This window comes from Podarcis liolepis (assembly GCF_965112155.1).
Source record: "Podarcis liolepis genome assembly, chromosome: 2".
In the NCBI taxonomy this organism is placed as follows: domain Eukaryota; kingdom Metazoa; phylum Chordata; class Lepidosauria; order Squamata; family Lacertidae; genus Podarcis; species Podarcis liolepis.
In genome coordinates, this window is record NC_139555.1 from 50,894,927 (window position 1) to 50,912,442 (window position 17,516).

The 17,516-nt window shown below is 45.6% G+C and overlaps 1 protein-coding gene across 18 annotated transcripts in view; it reads right to left on the reverse strand.

Annotated features, from left to right (window-relative positions):
- ABLIM3 (actin binding LIM protein family member 3) overlaps positions 1 to 1,771 on the reverse strand; it is a 141,893-nt gene extending 140,122 nt beyond the window's left edge. For 5 of the 18 annotated variants that reach the window (XM_083483555.1, XM_083483550.1, XM_083483562.1 and 2 more), the window contains exon 1: positions 1,125 to 1,767. In XM_083483555.1, the coding sequence (XP_083339681.1) occupies positions 1,125 to 1,137 (13 nt within the window). In that variant the 5' untranslated portion in view covers positions 1,138 to 1,767. Of the gene's footprint in view, positions 1 to 1,124 lie in introns of all 18 variants that reach the window. The other 13 variants (XM_083483553.1, XM_083483552.1, XM_083483549.1 and 10 more) reach the window with 7 other exon arrangements.
- Between the last annotated feature and the right edge of the window lie 15,745 nt (positions 1,772 to 17,516).

Genomic DNA, 17,516 nt, shown 5'->3' on the forward strand with positions numbered 1-17,516 from the left:
GCTGCGAACCCCATTCACTACGTGCACAAGGATGCTATTTGTCATTCAAAGTCAAATTCCAAGGAGACTACCACAAACTGAACTGCCCGCTATCACATAAGCTGCCTTATGCTTCCCCCAGCTCAGCATTATCTTCCTTGACAGGCAGCGGCATCCCAAGCCAGAGGTCCTCATCTCCCCCAGCCTTGCTCTTCCAGATCCTGAGATGTTATCTTGGGACCTCCTGCGTGCAAAGTGCGTGTCTCTACCAATGAGCGCTGGGCTCTCCCCGAAGCGGCATGATGCTTAAGCTATAAAGGTAGCTTGGGCTAGCTTCCCTTTAATGGAAGGGGCAAAACCCTCGCCAACAAAGTAGATGCGTGTGTTGTTGGGGGGTGGGAGGACAACAGCAGCAGCACACAGAGTAATAAGGGAATGACAAAATGAGAGAGCGAGACAGCAGCTTGAAATTGCCAATCGCTCTGCTGTGACATAAAATGGGCACCTGTCTGTACCCACTCTATACCTATCTGCCTGTTTCCACTTATTTAAGAAATCCAGATGTGGTGCCTTGGTTGATGATAGCTCTCTTTATTTTATATGCTTTATTTTATATGGACACATGCTAGTGTCCAGTATAGAATAGTATGAGGAGAGGTCAAGGCTTGGTACCCCCATCAATATGCAAACACACACACAGAGAGAGAGAGAGAGACAGCATGCACATTCCCCAATGCCTCTCTCTTTGAACTCTGCCCTGGGACACCCGTTGATGGGATCCTGCTGACACCGTGTCTACACACAGGGTGGCACAGGCTGAAGGCAAGAGTGAGTAGACTACACACTGGAGTAGAACGAGGGGCTGCAGAGGGCTTTCCAACCACAGAGCACACAGAGACAATACCGTTGAAGCCCAGCTGTCAGAAAATACAGATGTGGAAGGGGAAAAGGGGGCCAACGGACTCAGGTTGTCCCCATTTTAAAAGAAAGAAAGGGGGAGGGGGGATAAGAGAGAACCAAAGGAGGAAAAGAGACCTTAAGCCGATCAGCTGCCACGTTCCTCTTGCTGCCTCTGACATTCTGGTCCCAATGCAAAAAGAAGCCGCGGTTCCACCCCCAGCAAAGCAAAGGAGTCTGGTACTTACTGCTGGTGCTCATGATGATCCGGCCCCGTTCTTCTCATTCAACAAAGGGAGGGAAAACTGTCCTTTAAATTCTCTCCGGTGCCTTCCGCTGCCCCCTCCTCCTTTTCGTGGCAGCGAGTCTTTTTTATAGAAAGGGGGGGGGGGAAATCCTAAAGGAGGAAAAAAAAAAACCTTCCCTAGAGAAATATACGTATTATTTCCGTTTGATTCCCGTCCATCCGCAGGTGTCTCCTTGATCGCCCGGGCTATTCTCTCTCTCTCTCTCTGGGCTTCTGTCTTTGCGCGTAATCTTGGACGGGCAGATAATAAGGTCAGGGGTGGGGTTAAAAAAAGGGAGCGAGAGAGAGGATAAAAGCAGCAGCCTAAGAATCAGCCCGGACCAGGTGCCTTCCCGCCCTCGCTCTGCCCCCCAGCCGGTCTTCCCCCCACCGATCCACCCTTCGTGTGGACGCGGCGTCTCCCGCGCCAGGCTCGCCTTCTGGCGCTGGGGCTGTCAGGCAGCGCGCAGCCCGATGCCAGCTCCAGCTCTTCCTACGGCTCCAGGGGGGTGTGGATCCGGGAAGGACGGGGAGCGGAGGGCGGGGGGGGGGCGCGTCTAGATGCACGCAGCTTGCTTATCAAACGAGCGAGCTGAGCCTCTTCCTCAGTCTCTCCCCCCCCCCCCCCCGTTTCAGTAGCGCTGAATGAGCCTCGAATCTCCCCGCGAAGAGCCCCGCCCAGCGCTCACCTCGTTCCAGCCAAGTTTGTCAATAGGAGCCTCTTTCAGGTGCAGCGGGAGGAGTTTTCGCGAAGACAGCGCCGGCTGCAAATTGGGATGAAAGGCGAAAACGGGAGTGGGGGGAGAGAAGGAGGGAAGCGGCGGCGGCGGGGGGGGGGGGTGGAATAGCACCATTGGGCTGGGTTTCACTGCCGGGAGAAAACGGGATGCTGCCTTCTGCCACCTGCTGGTGGAAATGGGACTGCGCGGGTGGCAGGCGATGCATCCAGTGTGCAAGCGGCAGGGAGAAGGGTTGTGTGTGTGTGTGTGTGTGTGTAATTATTTGTTAATGCCCTGTGAAAAATAGCCATTGCTGTTTCTGCGGATAGTCTTGAACATGGGGGTGTCTGTTTATCTATTGGTATGTATTTGCTGGGGGCGGGATGTATAATCAACTTAACAAATTTAAAAGACACCTCTAAGTTGTGTACACAAAACAGTGTGTAACAATTATAATATGCAAATAAAAATCAGCAAATGTTGAAAACAAGCATGCATAACTGAAGTATGTGTTAGCATAGGCTTGTTGAAATAATGTTTGTCTTGGGTGTCTAAGAGCATAAGAAGAGAGTAGAGGTAGAACATAGCCAAACTGTCTAGTAGCCATTGATACACTGATCCTCCATGCAATTGTTCTAATTTTCTTTTAAAGTCATCCAAGCTGGTGTCCATCTCTGCCTCCTGTGGCAGTGAGTTCCATAGGTTAATCACGCGCTGTGTTAAGAAGCACTTTCTTTTATCTGTCCTGAGTCTTTCAACATGCAGCTTCATTGGGTGGCCTTGGATTCTAGTGTGATGAAAGAGAGGGAGAAAAAAATATTTCCTTATCTGCTTTCTCCGCACCAAGAATAATGTTATGTATTTCTGTCATGCCTGCTTCCGCTTGCTATTTTTCTAAACTAAAAGGCACCAGATGCTGTAACGCTTCCTCATAGGGGAGTCAATAAAACAGTGTTCTGAGGGTACCCACCTAATGTTAATAGGCCCCTTGCTCCCAGTCTGTAAAATGGGAACAACCATAGCCAGGGAAGAATTCATAGCAAGGTTCAAAGGCTTGCTCTTAGATGTACTCAAGATTAAATTGTGATAATAGTGTATTTCAAGAGCAGTTGTTCTACTTGCTTTTTTAAAAAACAAACACACACCTTATAATCAACAGAAACCTACTAACAAAGAATAAACATGTGCTCTGACAACTCCCCACCCCCACGCCTAGATTAAGCCTGTGATGAGGCAAACAAGGTAGCAACTGCAGAGCATAATGAAGCCAAGATTAACAGTAATATTCAGTGACCATATTTCACAGTGTTCTCTTCCCATCTGGGAAAAAAAATTCAAGGGAATGTGGGTGCTTTCTGTGTGGACTCAGTATAAGGCAACTTCTTATGTTCCTAAGCTCACTAAGACTTTCCCCAACAGAATTTGCACTTGTACTATTTCTCGTTTTTAACTTTTTGCACTTTGATATGGGTTGCAAGATAGATTGTTAATGCATCTTGCTAGCAGGCTAGAAGAGCAGCTTTCGAGAACCCCGGTAGGTTAACATAAGAATATTAGAAGTGTCTGCTGGATCAGCCCAGTGCCAGCATCTTGTTCTCACAGTAGCCAACCAGATGCCTATGGTCAGTCTGAAAGCAGGACCTGAGTGCAACAGTGCTTTTCCTGCACAATGAAAATTATCCCAGTGATCAGGAACGCTGCACAGTCTTGGGTTCTGATTGCCTAAGAGGCTGGAAAGGGGAGTTTAAGCACTATATCAGAGGAGCCAGGACATGGAATGTTGTACACGGCCTCTACTACAGAGGCAAAAGAAGCTGATCTGAAAGCAAGAAAGTTGGAAAGCTGCATTGCCAATGGTCTAGAGGCCTGTGCCATAGCTGTCAGCTTTCAGATTTGAAAATAAGGGATCAGCAGCCTCACCTGTCCCAGGGACAGTCTAAGGGATATCTAACAATCTGGGATAGCAGCAGGAAGCAGCGGGAAACAGCGCTGGAATAAGGAAATTTCCTGCAAAAAAGGGGAAGGTTGACAGCTATGGCCTGTGCATTACTCAAGTGCGCAGACCAGAGCACAGCTGAGTTTTTCGCTCCATCCCCAACACAGGTGGCGCTTCCAGATGACCAATTAATTGAGCATTGTTCTTGAATTTGTTTGTTTATTTGCAGGGTGCTTAGACGGCACTGGCTATGTAATGAACATTCATTCTGATCCCTTTGCCAACACAACCCATCATCCACACAAGCACAAACCTGTATCAATGGCAGTATACTGCTGAAATTATAGAACTTGATGGCAGGCTGGTAAATCTGCTGGGCAGGCAGGTCCTTTTCTTAGGTAAACTTCAGGTGGTGCGTTGCCATGGGAACTAAATGATTAGATGATTGCTTCTTGATACAGGAATGGTTTTTGAGGAAAATTTGATTGGAGAAGCAGGTAGTAGACCACCTTCAATATGAGTAAGGGCAATATGATCTAGGTATCCAAAGTTGTAGTTTGAAACATCTTGAGGGAATCAGGTTGGGAAAGGCTGGCCTAGATGTGCCCTCAGTCAGATTCAGCAGGGCTGTTCTTAAGTTTTTATGGAAACAACAGCAGCACAATTTCCAGGAGGAGCTGAAGAAACAACAAAGAGTGTCACTTTAAAGACTAAGAAGATTTGTTATGGAAGAAGCTCTTGTGCATCAGAGTCCACTTCATCTTCACTGTCATCAGATAAGGACTCTGGTCCATGAAAAATTATGCCATAATAAATCTGATAAGTCTTTAAGGTGTCGCTCTTTGTTACTTTTACTGTTCGATGAATAGCACATGTAATTTAAGAGAATTATTCAGCATGAAGATAAAATATAAGAAGAAACATAGTGTTCTGCATCAAGGAATGACTAAGACAGCCTCCAACTGTTCACAGGGTAAGTGTTCTCCCGTTTACACTTTGCTGTTGAGTTATTATTGCAGACTGACCTAGAAGAAAGGTTTCGGGATGGGGCTGCTGCTTTGTAACTGCAAACAGTAGCTTCTTTGTTTCAATGAATGGCGAGGGAGGGCTCCATCTGATGTCGCATTTCTCTGCTTACAGTCTGAAAAATGTGCAAAGGGAATTGGCCAGATAATGGCCACAGAGGTCTCTTACCTAGGGTAGAAGATGAAATTTCCGCAAGTGCAGCTGTCAATTACATGACAACCTACACCTGCTGAAACCCCCCTTCCACACAACTGTGAAAGGTGTAGGGCAGTGGCGTAGCGTGGGTTGTCAGCACCCGGGGCAAGGCAAGTAATTTGCGCCCCCTAACCCGTGGATTTTAGCACCCGAGTGCGAGCGCGCGCCCCCCCATGTTGCACCTGGTGCGGCCGGCACCCTTGGCACCCCCCACGCTAGGCCACTGTTCCAACGTTCAGCTTCACTGGATGCCCACGAGTTATATTGTACAGAGAGAGGGATAAAAACCTTCCTCTCTGTCCACTCTCTCCTTGCCATGCCTTAGTTTTGCAGGCTTCTCTCCTGTCGCCTCTTGCTTGCCTTTTCTCTAAACTAAAAACAAACCCAATGCTGCCGCCTTTCCTCAGGGCACCGGCTCCATCCCCTTGCTTCGATTCCCTCTACCAAAGCTGAAAGCAGCCTGAAGTTCCTCCTGATCGTGAATGGGAAACAGCTGGCAAAGCCGGCGGCCTGCCAGGGAAGGGATCTCTTCCTAACCTGCTCCATGGAGCCCGTTCCTTGCAAGCGCTCCGTGTCCCTCGGATGGCGAGCGCCTTTGGAAACGCGGAGCAGGCGCTTGCCGGCGAGCAGCCCCCCCGCGCCCCTTCCCAAGCTAATCCTTTTAAAACCGAAAGCCCCTTAACCCACTGGCGAGAGGCTTAGCCGGGCCTCGCCCGCCCACCGGCTTCCTCTCAGAGGTTTTTGGGGAGCGCAGGGTGCGGCGAGGCCCAGCGGCACGTCGGGGTGCGGAGGCTGCCCGTGCCAGCCAGGCGTCAGTGGCAGCGCCGGCACTGCTGCAGCGGCTGCTCCTCCTGCGAGCAGTGAGTAGAGCGCAGCCGCAGCGGCGGCGCGCGCGCGCGCGCTAGGGCGCAAGGCTGGCGGTGGCTGCGGGGAGCCCGGCGGAGGAAGGAATTTGTCCCTTCCCTCTGGACTCGCGCCCCCCCAGATGTTGCGCCCGGTGTGGCCGGCACCCTTGGCACCCCCCACGCTACGCCACTGGTGTAGGGGCCCTGTGCTCTTTTTCACATGGTCACTCTACTCTTGACTCTGTCTTCTTACTGGTATCTAGGACTCTTCTGCCAAAATCAGCCACTTCTCTCATTACTCAGACTGGGAGATGCTTGCCCTTAAACCCCAGCACTGGCTTCCTATCTGCTCCTGTGTCCAGTACAGGAACCTGGTCCTTACTTTCCTTGGACACGACCTTTGCTTGTCTCTCTGCCTTCATATCCTGAGAGCCCAGTCTCTGCACCTTCACTCCACCAACCCTGATAGCAGCCACAAGGGCTTCTGTTTCCTCTTACAAAACTTTGCCCATCCTGCTTTGAAGCATTTATGCTTTGAACTCTCCAATGGACACTTCTTGTCATGTCTTGGGCTTCCTTTAATCCCACCTTTTCTAGAAATCCTGTGGCTTAACCTGTTTGTCCTTGTTTCAATTAAGCCTATATGTGACAGCATCTGTGCATATTTCCCCCTCTATCTTCCTCTCTTCCTCTCCCTCTGTTATCTCACCCTCTGTCAAAAATCAGATTATAAACTCATTTTGTTTACCTCACTCCACAAAGCATCATGCACATTGATGTGTACTATTCACATACATGTAGGCAAGTAAACAAACCATGCACCTTTATACTGCAGGAGTGGGGAACCTGTGGTTCTCTAGATGTTGCTGGACTCCAATTCCCATCAGCCCCAGCCAACATGCCCAATGGTCAAGGATGATGGGAGTCATAACCCAGGATCATCCAGAGGGCCAGAAGTTCCCCACCTACTATAAGAACGTGGGCCTGAAAGATCTGGAGAAGGTCTTTGGAGCTTTGTCATATGTTTGTTTCAGACTTAAGTATGACAATTTTTGCATTTTAAAAATGCATGCATTCGGCCATTTGCTGACTACTTCATTATATGTGATTTCAAAACATTATCAGAAAATAGAGTGCCGAAGAGAAAAACAGTAAAAATCAATGGAATTTGCAAGCTCAAACTGACAGGTGTGACAATTGGTCTTTTCAGCAAAAATGGGCAGAATATTCCATGCTTCATCCAGTATGGATCTAATTTTCCTATTGCAGCCTCCTTCACATAATTTGCTGGTGGTTGGACCCTGTTCTTGGGCAGCTGAGATTACTAAACTCATCCCTAGAAAACAGATCTTTTCCAGGCAGCCGAGTCTGAAATTATCATGAAACAATCGCTTATTTGTGAGCAGACTCTCAGTAAGGAGACACAGATTTTGTTGCTGCACACATACTTTGTGCATAAAATTAAGCCAGACAGTCAGTAACAACTGCGTTCTTTTGGAACTAGTATAAGCAATGCATGAGCTCAGTTTAGAGAGAAACTGTCATGGCTTTCCATAGCTAGTTATAAGCAAGCTGCATTTCACAGTCCATAAAATATGTTATTAGAGCAGCATTGTTTTCAAGAGAACATAGTTTTCATATTTCTAACAGGAAGAACTGGGAATTCTAGGCAGCTTGTCAGCAAAGTAAACAATGGAAAAAAGTCTTAATGAGAGAGATGCTAATAAAGCAACACTAATATTTTGTCACAAGCAATCTGTTTGACCAAAGGGAGTAACACCCCACTGAGAGGAAGTCTGGAAACCCAAGAGTCAAAATGCTTCAAGGGACTCATAGCCTGATCCTGTGCATGCTTACTCAGAAGTAAATATCACTGTGTTCAATGCAGACCCTCCAAGTGTCCCTGTTTTCCAGAGACAGTCCTGGATTAACAGAAGCTGTCCCGGTTTCTGATTTGATCCTGGAATGCCCCACATTTCCTTAGGATGTCCCTATTTTCTTCAGAGAAATATTGGAGGGTATCATAGGGCATCCCTATTTTCATCAGATAAATATTGGAGGGTATGGAGTTATCCAATCCCCGGGCTATCTGAAGCCAGCCCTGTACCTGTATAGGGAAGAGGTTTAAAATGTTTTATTGTGTTTTTATATATGTTGGAAGCTGCCCAGAGTGGCTGGGACAACCGAGTCAAATGGGTGGGGTGTAAATAGTAACATTATTTTTATGGAATAGGACGTCCCTATTTCCTTTGGAGAAATGTTGGAGGGTATGTCAGTGGGATTGCCCAGGTACGTTTACGCAGAATTTGAGACAGTAGGAATGAGGGAGAATTTTAATTCAGTTCGCATTTAAAGGCAAACCAACCTGATTTGCACTTTCAGAAACAATATGAGAACCAAATCTCTGCTGGGCTTCGAAATGCCTTTGAGGATACCATGGCCCAGTTTGCTGTGACATTTCCTGAGATGGAGGAACGGGTATAGGTCTATGTTTGGATACAATTGGATGGCATTTCGAATCAAGATGGCAGACCGAACCCGCCAAGACTACACTGATTTGGACATCTCTGAAGATATTGCAACTGCCACACCCACTGGCAGAGGAACGGGGGGGGGCAGGGGGAGCGCACCGCCCCCAGCACCATCAGGGAGGGAGGTACCATCACAGCTGCCCTCCAAATGCACTGCATGTACCCCCACCGTGCTGGGTGCCATGCCCCAGCAGGCAGCGCACCATACCCCCGGGACGCAGAGCACATCACAGTGGGCAACGTGCCACCCCCCCCGGAATATGCGCCGCCACCCTCCAAGGATGCATCTCAGCCACACCCCCGCCTGCCCTCTGCCCCCCTCCGGTGCCAGAGCATGCAGCTTCGCCACTGGCCACACCCCACTGGAGGAAGGGGACCTGGCGCTCTCCAAAGCAGATGCTACAGAGAAGCAGGCTGTGTCAGTGCATCATGAGTGGGAATCCAAGGGCTGACATGTTTCCTACTTCTCCAGATGTATGTTTTACTTTGGGGGTTTTAAATGCTGACAACATTAGGGGTAGATTCCCCCCAATCCTCCGGAACAGATTTAGGGTGTGTGTGGGAGAAGAAGAGGGAAACTCCCATTGTGGAACCAGGCCTTGTTCCATGCGTGCAGCTGCTTCTTTGACTCCTGCCCTAGGGTTGATTCCCACAATGGTTTGGAGCTGCAGCTGGGTTAAATCCTGGCCAGACCTGGATCAGATGGAGGGGTTGTGTACAGCCTTAGAAAATACACACACACATATATTTCATTAAGTTTCCAAATGTCAGTATGTTTTGCCTTCTAACAATTCCTGGGTAACATAGGGTGCTTTCTGCCAGTCTAATATATACTGTGGAAAGTGGATTGTCTGTTTTTCTGTCCATCTGCTCTCTAAGCAATTGGCCACCTTTCATGGCCAAACTGGGCACTCTGGTGCTGAAGATGGAAGAGCTTGTTTTCATCTACGTTTGGAAACTGCTGGATGTCAATTTGAAACAAGATGGCAGACCAAACTGTTCCAAGCTGAATAGATTTGGATGCCTCTGAAGATATTGTTGCTCAATTTGGCAGAATGGGTCTTGAGTTGGAGGAGTGAGTTTTGGACTATGCACCTTTGGAAGTGAAAGAAACTGTTATGGACACCACAAAATACCCCGGTGCACAGATAAAAAACTGGTGAAGCTCAGAATATCCTCCAGCACAGCTACACACAACTAAAACAACCAAGCACAAAGAAAAACAGGCATCCTACTCCACAACTCCCCCTCCACACACCCGGTCAAAAATTGAGAGGAGCAGGTGGCCTTGCCAAGTGGCAAAGGATGCATCGGGGGGTATTGTGGTGCCTATATGTGCCACATTGATGACCCCACCTACACCCAAACTATTCCCCTCTTAAGCTCTGGAAATCCTTGTGAAACCACCATATGTCTTTCATCTTTCCAGGAGACTTTTGGCTGTTTACCCTGCTATTTTGCAGAGTCTCTGTTAAGAAAACACAGACATGTAGTCACAGCACAGTTTTGGCAAACATTTAATTTTTCTCTATTATTACTGGAGTGACTTTATCACAAGCTCTGTTAGTCTCCTTATGTTCCTCTTGTTGTTTTGCAGAGAAACTAAAAATCAAAGTCATTCCTGCTCGATTTGGGGTTTATTTTGTTCCTCAATGTTAGGACTTGTTTCTTCACCCCATATTCTATATTAATGACAGTCTACTGCAGAGTTTTGCGGGGGTTACCAAGACAATGTGCAGTGTTTTTGTCCACATTCAGTCTGTGCTATGTCATAAATCATTCTATGTTTACATTTTTATCCCACCTTTCCACCCATAAATTCAGAGAGGAGTTCTAACCTTCCTACAAATCTGGCCAGATAGGATTCAGCTATACAGCTGCAAATAAAATATTTTAAGTGTGTTTTAAGTATGCAATGTGACACTTGATAGTGATGGTGAGCCTTATGGAAAATTCAATGCATTTTTAAAAAACACTTTAAAAATGCATTTTCAGAACATTTTTTATATGTGTGTAGATTCCACCGATTTTTTTTCAAGTTGCTCCCCTCCAAAGATTCTAGACTATAATTCCCATCAGCCCCATCTATTATCCATGCTATCTGGGGCTGATGGGTACCGGAGTCTAACAATATCTCGAGGGCACCAGGTCAAGGAGACATGGCAGGGGCCATGCTTGCCCTTTAACCATGTAGTATAGAGGACTTGTGTGATTTCATCCAGCTTGATTGTTTCTAGTCTTTGACAACACACACCTCTGGAAATGGTTAGTTAATCTTTTGTAATCTTTTGCCTTCTCTTTTTCTCAGAACAAGCAGTGTAGATGTGGCAGGGCACCATCCAACTACCCAGTTTTAGACTTTTATTTTGAAATGGACTAGACCCCCCCCCAACTACTTAAATAAATGTAGCTAGGTCTTTAAAATCAGTGTTGCGAAAGATATGCATTCTTCCTGGATGAGTTTAGCCTTGTCTAAAGAACCTGTGAAGCCTAGATGTTTTGGGGAGGTTTGTTTTCGTTTTTGTCCTCTGGTAATGGCTATCCTATCCTGTTCTCAAGTTAAGAGTGCAATATAAACGTTGCTCCATGTTTTCTATGCCAGGCTGAAGCTGGCACATTGATCAGGCCCAGATTGGCTGACCCGCACCCCTGGTCCACCTCCGAAACATCTCACTTCATGTCTTCCCACTGGCTGCTACTGATGGGCATCTCACCAATGGCACTTCCACCCACAATTTGTGGCATACTGGAAGAGTGATGCTTGTCTCAGTTGGTGGGAGCCAGAGGGAGGCCTGCTTAGCCCAAAATGCTGGGCTAGGCAGAGGGACACCTCCACCCAGTCTGAACCCCCTCCCCAGCCCAGTGCAAGGGAAGGGGGATTGCTCTGTCAGACTTCAGATGCCCCCAAAGGCCTTACTTTCTAAATACTTTGTGGATCTGAGGTATTGGCATTAACACTGGTAACCATAATTTCACTTTTTGTCCACTCAAAATGTACCAGATATGCCAGGAAAAGATGAGAAGTTCGAGCAGCATAGTCTGTGTTAATAAGTAGACTAGGAGCATCCTCACAGCAAGTGGTATAACTTGCTCACCGTGACTGACTCATTCTGGTGTTCGGATTTTTCTGTCTCTCTTGATAGCTGTGCATCAGTCTAAGAACGAGCATGTGCTCTTTTCTCTATTAGAAATCTCAAACTCTTAACATCTTAAACATTAATGGTGTTCTATGGGCAGTCCCTGTGCTGTAATGTACTGAAGTCAGAGTGTGCCTTACCTGGGTCTGTCCCCCATTATTCTTCTCAGTACGCAAATGCTATGATTTTTATGATCTCTGAGGATGCTGCGGCACAGAGAGCCATATGTGCTGGAGGTGTTTGCAGGAACCAAACAAATGCTTGGCACAAGTATCTGCTGCCCTCTGTTGACTAAAAGGAAGGATAGAATCTAGAAAGATGGCATTTGCCTCATTTTTATTCTAGCAGTTATTCAGCAAAGATGTTTTCTTATTATGCCAGGGTAATGAGTTTTTAAAAATGACAAAGTGAAGCTTTTCATGGGACATTAGTGAAATAATATGGAAGATGTTTGAATTATTAACAAGGGAGAGGATGTGTTATTCAGAATTGTGTATGTTCTCTTAGTGACAAATTATTATTTAATATAGTTATATCCACCCTTTCTCCCAAGCTCAGGCTAGCAAAGGATCTTTTATCACCAGTTGTTGATTTTTACAGTTATTAATAGTTAGAATCATATAACTTTACAGTTGGAAAGGACCCCCGGGGGTCATCTAGTCCAACCCCCTGTAATGTACGAATCTCAACTAGAGCATACATGACAGATGGCCATCCAACCTCTACTTAAAAACATCCATGAAAGGTGAGTCCACCACCTCTCATTGGCGTCCATTCCACTGTCGAACAGCTCTTACTGATGTTTAGTCAGAATCTCTTTTCTTGTAACTTGAATCCATCGGTTCGGGTCCTAGTTTCCAGAGCAGGAGAAAATGAGCCTGCTCCACCCTCCTTGTGACAGTCCTTTATATATTTGAAGATGACTACAGTGGTACCTCGGGTTACAGACGCTTCAGGTTACAGACTCCGCTAACCCAGAAATAGTACCTCAGGTTAAGAACTTTACCTCGGGATGGGAACAGAAATTGCGCGCTAGAGGTGCAGCAGCAGTGGGAGGCCCCATTAGGTAAAGTGGTACCTCAGGTTAAGAACAGTTTCAGGTTAAGAACAGACCTCCAGAACGAATTAAGTTCTTAACCAGAGGTACCACTGTATTGTATCTCCTCTCAGTCTCCTCTAATCAAGTCTCCAGCTAGTCAAGGAACTTAAGACAATGTGCAGTCAGTCTTCAGGGTTAAACTTTGTTGATTATAAAAACAACAGTGTCAGCTAACAGGTAGAGGCACTAGTCCAATAGATGGAGCTGTTCCATTGCTTAGCTGTGCTTCTGAGTCTTATCATAAGAACATAAGACAAGCCTGCTTCTTCTTCTTCTTTGGCAATCACTTGTAGCCGAGTAAGACTGTCTTCCATAAACACGGTTTTAACAACGAATAGTAAGTGACTGTGGAGGCCAATTCTGGATCCACACACCCTTCCACAGTTTCTGGATCAGGCCAAAGGCCCGTGTCCTCCAGTATCCAGAGGGCCACCAGAGTCCCACAAGCAGAACATGAGCACAACAACTGTCTCCCCATCTGCAGTTTCCAGCAACCAGTACTCATACTGCCTCTGACACAGAACGACTCTTATGCTATTGTTTCAAACTGCAGATACTTAACAGAGTCTGCTCCTCTAAGTGTCACAACAGGGTTTTTTCATTTTTCATTTTTAAGAGAATCCTTGTGCGCTGGAACCTTAAGAGACACAGTGGCCTGCAGCCACTTTCAAGGATTAACACAGAGCAAAACTCGACGTGATATGAGAAATCCACAAGCAACATCTCCGTCTTTTTAAAAGCAGAGCTTGCGGAAGGGATTCAGATGAGGACCAAGAATGGTGTTTAACCTTTACCCCCTGCTCTGTTGAACTAAACAAAATCCCACCCCTCTTCCACCTCCAAGCTATCTGTAGAACTTGCTAATTTTAATAAAAAATTATTTGAAGCATCTTTGTCGCTAACCACTGTGTTGATCTTAGGTCAAATGGTGTCCCATGTGAGGAGTTGCTTCAGCATTTCCCTTTGCTTGTTCTACTTTAAAATACTTTTTAAAAATGCATTGCAACCTCTTTCACAATGGTGGCATATAATTTTGGATGTAATTGTTCCTTGTCACAAAAAATACCGTAATAATGATACATTTGCATGCAAACATGCATATGACCACTTATAAATTTGCTGTTGAATGGGCACTGAGGTTGTAAATATTCCTGTAAAATACACACACACAAATGCTGGTGCAATGTTAGGCATGCAAGTCAGTGTCAGCTTTACAGTGGAAGACAAACTCTTTCTACTGTTTCAGCTGCTGATGGGATAGCTGAGTAGGTAGTCTGGACAGGAGCCAGTCCATTGCCGTGTGTCCTCTTTTTCTAGGACACATCCTCTTTTTCATGGGTAGAGTCATCACAGCCAGGGCGGGATTTAGGTTTGATGAGGCCCTAAGCTACTGAAGGTAATGGGGCCCTTTATATGTCCAGCTGTCTTTTGTCAAGAACAAATTGTTTCTGTTTTTTTGTGTTGCATATATTCTATATGGTAATTTATGGACCTAATAGGTATCTAAAGCCATTTGCACGTAACAAAATATGCATTTTATCAAAGGAATTGTTGAACTGAAATACAATTAAGAAGTATATTAAAAGTGAAATACAATTAAGAAGAAGTATATTAATAGTGAAATAATTATTATATATAGAAATGAGCAAACCTGTGATATTTTAGGGAGCAGGCTAGCAGGCGGGGCCCATTACTTACATCAAAGGAGCCTACACAACACAAAACACTTTGCTGTATGTAGGTTTTGTTTTATTTGTTTTTTTATCTTTTATTTTGAAATTGTACATCCAGGTTTTTTCCTTTAAATTTTTTTGGGGGGCCCTATCCATTCTTAAGGAAATCAGCCCTGAGTGCTCACTGGAAGGACAGATCCTGAAGCTGAGACTCCAATACTTTGGCCATCTCTTGAGAAGAGAAGACTCCCTGGAAAAGACCCTGATGTTGGGAAAGATGGAGGGCACAAGGAGAAGGGGACGACAGAGGACGAGATGGTTGGATAGTGTCTTCGAAGCTACCAGCATGAGTTTGACTAAACTGCGGGAGGCAGTGGAAGACAGAAGTGCCTGGCGTGCTCTGGTTCATGGGGTCACAAAGAGTCGGACATGACTAAACGACTAAACAACAACAACAAAAGAGAGTGGCTATAGCTTGTTTAGCTTATACGTAAATCCAGCACTGGTCACAGTGATCCATAGTTAAAGTAGAAGTTGGCAAATGTATCCTCTTCAAAATATGGCAGCCCTACACCAAGTGTAGAAGCCCACACACCTGCCCCTAAATCCAGCTCCTGTCAGTCCACCACATAGTGATGCTTTGAAAATGGGGGCTTGAAGGAAGGTGCTTTGCTTCAAACTGTGCTGGTGGCTTGAAAGCAGATCGTTGAAGCAGACTGGCTTCTGTGCTTGGATATGACAGAGCCAGGAGCAGAGCCTGGTGTTGCCTTAGAACTGAAGCCTTTGCTCCTCCTGGCTGCAGCTGTATGATTCCTTTTCAAGCTGGACATTTCAAGACAAAAGCACCCCCCACCCCCACCTGAACAATTCTGTACTGTCCATCTCTAGTGATCTCTGCTCAAAAGGAAACTGATGTTCTCACTGCTGCTGTGAACTTCCCGACACTCAGGAAAGAGGAAGCAAAACTTGCATTTTTAAAGAGAGCCAGTGTGATATAGTGGTTAAGAGCGGTAGACTCGTAATCTGGGGAGCCGGGTTTGTGTCTCTGCTCCTCCACATGCAGCTGCTGGGTGACCTTGGGCCAGTCACACTTCTCTGAAGTCTCTCAGCCCCTCTAACCTCACAGAGTGTTTGTTGTGGGGGAGGAAGGGAAAGGAGAATGTGAGCCACGTTGAGACACCTTAAAGGGAGTGAAAGGCGGGATATCAAATCCAAACTCCTCCTCCTCCTCCTCCTCCTCCTCCTCCTCCTCCTCTTCTTCTTCTTCTTCTTCTTCTTCTTCTTCTTCTTCTTCTTCTTCTCATTTTGCCAGCTTAGACCAAGACTGGGGTTTCTGAACATTTTAAGATGACTGACACATAAACAAACCAACAAACAATAGCATATTCAGTGCTTTACCAAAGGAGTTAAGTTGGAAACTAATGCAAGGCAGTCCAAATTCAATTAAAGCACTTATTGAAATGTCCACCCCATGTTTTTAAAAACAGAGAAGTAAAAGAGAAAGTCTATTCCACCGCTGTTTATTAGTGTTGCAGATTTTTTAAAAAACAACAACCCTGCAGCTAGAAGGTGTTTGACACTCTGGAAAGTACAGATTCCCCCAAAGAAACCCACAGATAAAGTACAAAACCTCCCCCTGTTCAGACAGCATATATTCCAGTAACAATGGGCCTTTTGACTGCTTGGCAATGGATCCTAGAATATGGGGAACGAGATGAAGGTTTATTAAGTTATTTTAATGAGGGTTGTTGGCATCGAGTCTGTTATGTACCGAGTTGAATAGGATCCAAAATGCAGCAGTCTGATTGGTCCTAGAACAGTAGGATTCAGAATGCAGCAGTATGATGGGTCTGCAGGAGCCACCCAATCCAACTCCAGATGGAAGTGAATCCACAACCTGATTGGCCTACAGGAGAATCCCGGAATTAGCCAATCATGTGCAGCCCATTGTGTAAATAATGTACATAAAGCAGATACTTTGGGTGAACTTTCATTCCTCCTCACCACTATGAGCTGAATAAAGAGCATGAAGTCCACTCTCGACTCTGAGTATATTTCAGAGTCCTTTATCAGAATTCCTGTCGGGGATTTCTAAAGGAAGGAATTGCCTTCATCTGGGAACAAGAAGTTGCAAGCAGTTTCCATTCCCTGTAGGCCCAGATATTTATAATCTGACAATTGATTCCTCTTTTATGACTAAACAAATTCATTCCCCACACCCCCATCTCTAAACAGAACTGTAGCCACCAGGAGAACAATATGACTGAGGTGACTCGGTGTTTTATTTGACACCAGGGCACACATTGTGCTTCAACACATCAAACTAAGCACATGAACCTACTACAAGGACTCTTGTCTATCTGTTCTGGAAATGTCTGGATGCAGGACAGAGTACCAAGTAAGTACATAAGAATATATGGTATGTATGTACATATATGTGCATAACAATATACAGCCATTTGTCATAGATGCTTTAGCTGAGATTCCTGCATTGCAGGGGGTTGGACTACATGTCCCTTGGGGTCCCTTCCAGCTCTACGATTCTATGATTTCAAGATGCTATATTTTTAAAATAACCTAAAACATTACTGTATGCTCAATATTTTAAATGTATATTTTATATTCTTTGTAAACAGTTTACAGGTTTTAATTTACAGTTAAGCGGTATATACATTTTGTTATATATATATATATATATATATATATATATATATATATATATGCTTTCGTAGATTTTCACGGGTACAGGAATGCAGGTTTTGGTGTCTTCGGGTGTCTTCCCGTGTAAGAGTTGGGGTGTCTAGGCGACGTTTCGACGAGGTCTCACTCGTCATCTTCAGGCTGGTGCTTTCGGCTTCTTGTTACTGGAACAGAGCAGGATCTCAGTGTTTGAGTTCCTATAAACACTGTTGAGGGGGTGTGGTGTATAGCCTCCAACGTTCTGGGCAGAGAGGAAGTTCCCAGGTTAGTGTGCCTTTTCTTCTTTTGTTCCTTAATTACTTGAGGGATATCTTGAGTGATTTCTTGAGTGATATTTCTTGAGTGATATTTCTGATTTCTGAGTACCTAAGTGGTACTCAGAATATCACTCAAGAAATCACTCAAGATATCCCTCAAGTAATTAAGGAACAAAAGAAGAAAAGGCACACTAACCTGGGAACTTCCTCTCTGCCCAGAACGTTGGAGGCTATAC